The sequence below is a fragment of the Triticum aestivum genome, chromosome 2A (assembly GCF_018294505.1).
Source record: "Triticum aestivum cultivar Chinese Spring chromosome 2A, IWGSC CS RefSeq v2.1, whole genome shotgun sequence".
NCBI lineage: Eukaryota > Viridiplantae > Streptophyta > Magnoliopsida > Poales > Poaceae > Triticum > Triticum aestivum.
This window is the reverse complement of record NC_057797.1, coordinates 604,553,323-604,558,057: the sequence shown is the minus strand read 5'-3', so window position 1 is coordinate 604,558,057 and position 4,735 is coordinate 604,553,323. Positions and strand designations below refer to the sequence as shown.

The following is a 4,735-nucleotide window of genomic DNA, read 5'->3' as shown; positions in this document are numbered from 1 at the left end:
GAAAATATGACAGTCACAGCCGAGTTGAAAAGGGCAGGAACATCTAACTCCAGCTTACAAACCGTACAAAAGCACGAGGGTTAATTGTTCATCAGGTTTACAAAAAAACCAGATTGAAAAGGGCAACAACATCTAACTCCAGCACTGTTTTCGGCAGTCACAGTCAAATGGATCGGTCAGGTCCATAGAATGAACATCCTGGGTCGTAAAATTTACTGGATTATGACCACAATATGTTGTAAATAGAAGCCCGACACGTTCAGAAGCTCTTTTGCCCACCTGAAACTCCTTTTTTTGCTCTTAGACATACCCATCCGTCAATTCAGTAAATATATGGGCTTTTGAATTGATTTTACTATTTACTAGTGTGGATGGGCTGTTTTGTCTTGGGCCCAGAGAAATAATTACTACTAGTACAGTGGAGACACTCTATAGCTACCCAGAAAAACAATTACTACTAGTATATTGGAGACACTCTACCTCTTCTGGCTCCTCCTAGGTCATTGAAACGTCTCCCTCTACTGAATGCCGTTATACTTTTGTTCACCGACATGCGGGCCATGCAGCATGCAGGCCCAAATGCCATCCACCAAATTAGAAGGCAGTATGCAGGCGGAGAGTCACCCCAGTCGTAGGGCGGCAGTAACGAGCCGTCGTATCACAAAACCCCACCTCCCCGCAGTCTAAGTTTGACGGACGAAGCAATGATCATTTCACTCTTTGCTGAATCCCCTTCTCCCTCACCGTCTTCAAGAAAGGAAACACTCGCATCTGCCACTGTTCTTCTCTCCGAACAAAGGGAAGGTAAGTGGATCCGTGATGTTGGTATATTTTCATTCAGAGAAAAAAAGAACTTTTGCAAAGCAGTAACCGATCCTCACTCTCTTTTTTGTTTCATTGTCATTGCGATTGTGTTTTCCTTTCAGTGGTCTCCTAGTATTTGTCAGTTTCATGATGGACCAAGGAGAACCAGGCAAAGATCTGCCGATATTGGAGCAGACGTGGGAGGCTGATCCCCACGAGACAGAGAGCTCCAAGAAGATTGAGGCAACCACCGACCCGACGCTAGATACGCCTCGATTGTGGTTTTTCGTCTAAGTATGTGGTGATTTTTTAGAAAAAGAAGTATGTGGTGATTAATAATGCAATTTTTTGAGCTTCGATGCCATGCTATACATAGTGGTTAAAATAACTTGTGTTTCTTATACTGAAAAGTAATTCAAAATTTGTTTCTGTTTCAGTTAGAGCCCTGATGCAGACAAGGATTGTGTGGTTGTACATGTCACTCGCTATGAGGCGGACGACCTGAATATATGCACTGGGAAAACAGAGTTCTTAGACTGTTGGATCCTGGAAGCCATTTGCGGTTATACCAATGAAGAGTTGTATTCCAGCCTCACTGTTGTCAGGCCTGTTGTCCAGGGTGTACTCAAGCACAAGAAGTTCAAAGCTACTCCTTCGTTTGTGAGGCATACTGTAACACCCACAATGCGGCTATATCTCCCACGTGTCGGAGCACGACTTAGAGGCATAACCGCATTGTAGGCATGTCGCAAGAGGGGTAATCTTTACACATCCCATGTACTGAATAAGAATGGGATACAGAGTTGGCTTACAATCGCCACTTCACACAATACATAAATGTAGCATTACATCACCCATAATACAATCATGGTCCGACTACGAAACCAAAATAAAAGAAGACAACTGCTAGATCCCCGATCGCTCCGACTGGGCTCCACTACTGATCAACTGGAAACGAAACAACACAACGAACACGATCTTCATCGAGCTCCCACTTGAGCTCAGCTGCATCATCTGCACTGGTATCAACGGCACCTGCAACTGGTTTTGGAAGTAATCTGTGAGTCACGGGGACTCAGCAATCTCACACCCTCGCGATCAAGACTATTTAAGCTTATGGGTAGGAAAAAGGTAGTGAGGTGGAGCTGCAGCAGGCACTAGCATATATGGTGGCTAACTTACGCAAATAAGAGCGAGAAGAGAAGCAAAGCAACGGTCGTGAACTAGAAGTGATCATGAAACTACTTACGTTCAAGAATAACACCAAAACCATGTTCACTTCCCGGACTCCGTCGGAAAGAGACCATCACGGCTACACACGCGGTTGATGCATTTTAATTAAGTTAAGTGTCAAGTTCTCTACAACCGGGTATTAACAAATTCCCATCTGCCCATAACCGCGGGCACAGCTTTCAAAAGTTCAAATCCTGCAGGGGTGTCCTAACTTAGCCCATCACAAGCTCTCGCAGTCAACGAAGGATATTCCTTCTCCCAGGAAGACCCGATCAGACTCGGAATCCCGGTTACAAGACATTTCGACAATGGTAAAACAAGACCAGCAAAGTCGCCCGATGCACCGACATCCCGATAGGAGCTGCACATATCTCGTTCTCAGGGCAACACCAGATAGGTCAAGCAACGAGTAAAACCAGCCCTCGAGTTTCCCTGAGGTGGCCCCGTAGGCTGCCTCGTTCGGACCAACACTTAGACAAGCACTGGTCCGGGGGGGGGGGGTTAAAATAAAGATGACCCTCGGGAGAGCGACTCCTAAGGGAAAAGTAGGTGGTGGTGAGGCAAATGGTAAAACCAAGGTTGGGCCTTGCTGGAGGAGTTTTATTCAAAGCGAACTGTCAAGGGGTCCCCATAACACCCAACTGTGTAAGGAACGCAAAATCAAGGAACATAACACCGGTATGACGGAAACTAGGGCGGCAAGAGTGGAACAAAACACCAGTCATAAGGCCGAGCCTTCCACCCTTTACCAAGTATATAGGTGCATTAAATAAAATAAGAGATATTATGATATCCCAACATATCCATGTTCCAACATGGAACAAACTCCATCTTCACCTGCAACTAGCAACTCTATAAGAGGGCTGAACAACGCGGTAACATAGCCAAACAACGGTTTGCTAGGAAAGGTGGGTTAGAGGCTTGACATGGCAATATGGGAGGCATGATATAGCAAGTGGTAGGTATCGCGGCATAGCAAAAGAGCGAGCAGCTAGCAAGCAAAGATAGAAGTGATTTCGAGGGTATGGTCATCTTGCCTAAAATCCCGCAAGGAAGAAGAACGAGTCCATGAAGAAGACAAATGGACGTAGTCGAATGGATCCTCACAAACGCGACATTATCGGAACTAACCCAAAGAAGCAATACCGGAAAGAAGCAAACAACATAGTAAACAACCAACACATGAACATGACATGATGCACAATCAAGTACGATGCATGTCCGGTTTAATGATACATGGCATGGCAAAGTTCAGCAAACAACACTACAAATTAAGTGGAGCTCAATATGCAACGAGTTGCATATTGATGGAACACCACATGTTTTTTTAGTTCTCTCTCGTTTATGTAATCAACAAAATTAAATGTTGGTTAGCATGGCAAAAGGTGAAGAAAAAGAAAACTACCTATCTAGGCAAGTTTAAATGAGGCCTGACCAACAAGCAACAAGTCCGGAAGAACCTCATGAGCATATATTAGATTTGGTACTATTCTGCCCTAAACACAATTTTAGAGTTGTTAAACATGCAAGGCAAGTACACCATGTTAAACTAGGCATTTTTCTACCCCATTTACATATAATGTTTAATAAATTTGGAGCTACGATTATTTAATTATGAATTAAATCATTTTAACATGTCATTAGGCAAAATATATGCAAACAACATTTTAAAGCATTTTAAACATGGTTTAAAGTTGGATATTATTAAACTAGATGAAATTCTAAGCATTGTACATATAAAGTTTGTTTTAGTCCGATGCACAGTTAATTAGTTAGGATATGCATGAAGTGCGAGGGCTTTTCTGTAAAACTGCTGACACAGGATTAAATGCTAAATTCATAGAAGGGAAAAAACACATGCAGGCCGAATCTATAGGCTGGCCTAACACTGCACGGTCCAAGGGCTGGGTGGAAGCTCACATAGGCCAACAGGCCGGCATTGCGTGGTTGGGCTTTGAGGCCGAGCAGGCCCACTAGGGCGAAGGGTGGCACGGGCATCGTTCTCCTCTCACTCCCGCACAAGCAGAGGAAGGGGCGCCGGTGGTGGCGGCTTGCAAGCATCGGGGCCACGCGGAGCAGGAGGAAAAACGCTGGCGAGCGCATGGCGGGACGGATCCGGCCGGATCCCGCCAGATCCGGGCGGTGGGGCAGCGAAACGGGGCCGACGGCGAGCTCTGAGCTCCTGCTCCTGAACATGGCGCGAAGAGAGAGATATGTTAGGAGGAGAAGGAGATGGGGAAGGGAGCGGTGGTCGGCGACCTGGGGGCGGCGGAGAGCGGCGAGACGACGGCGGGATCCTCGGGAAAGAGGAGCGGACGGGTGATGGCGAGATCTCGATCCCCTCTGGATCGAGCGGGAGGAGCGAGACGGCTGGTTCGGCGCCAGCGACGTGGTGGGTGCGGTCGAGCCCGGGCGGGCCGGCTGCGGGCTGCGCCGGGCCGCGTGGGGTGGGGAGGTGGAGCGGACGAGGTGGCAACACGGGGTTGGCTGCGGACGACCTCAGATGGACAGGTGGCGCGCTGCGACTGGTGGAGGGCGGCGGCTGCGGTGGTTGACGGTGGCGCTAGCTCGCCTGGATCCACCAAGTGGCGGCGCGCGAGTGGACGGGCGCAGAATGCGAGGAGGGAGGCGGCTAGAGGTAGGTGGAGATTAGAGGATGCCAATTTTGGAAGGAGGGTGTCCATATATAGCAAAATTG

At 47.6% G+C, this 4,735-nt stretch overlaps 1 protein-coding gene across 1 annotated transcript; it reads right to left on the bottom strand.

The window, feature by feature from the left end:
• Nucleotides 1–3,779: 3,779 nt before the first annotated feature.
• LOC123191769 (uncharacterized) lies at nucleotides 3,780–4,721 on the bottom strand. Its single transcript, XM_044604382.1, has 2 exons — nucleotides 4,297–4,721; nucleotides 3,780–4,225 (listed from the first exon to the last, which is right to left on the bottom strand). The coding sequence occupies exons 1-2, from the start codon at nucleotides 4,719–4,721 to the stop codon at nucleotides 3,862–3,864; spliced, it is 789 nt and encodes a 262-aa protein (XP_044460317.1). The 3' UTR covers nucleotides 3,780–3,861.
• Between the last annotated feature and the right edge of the window lie 14 nt (nucleotides 4,722–4,735).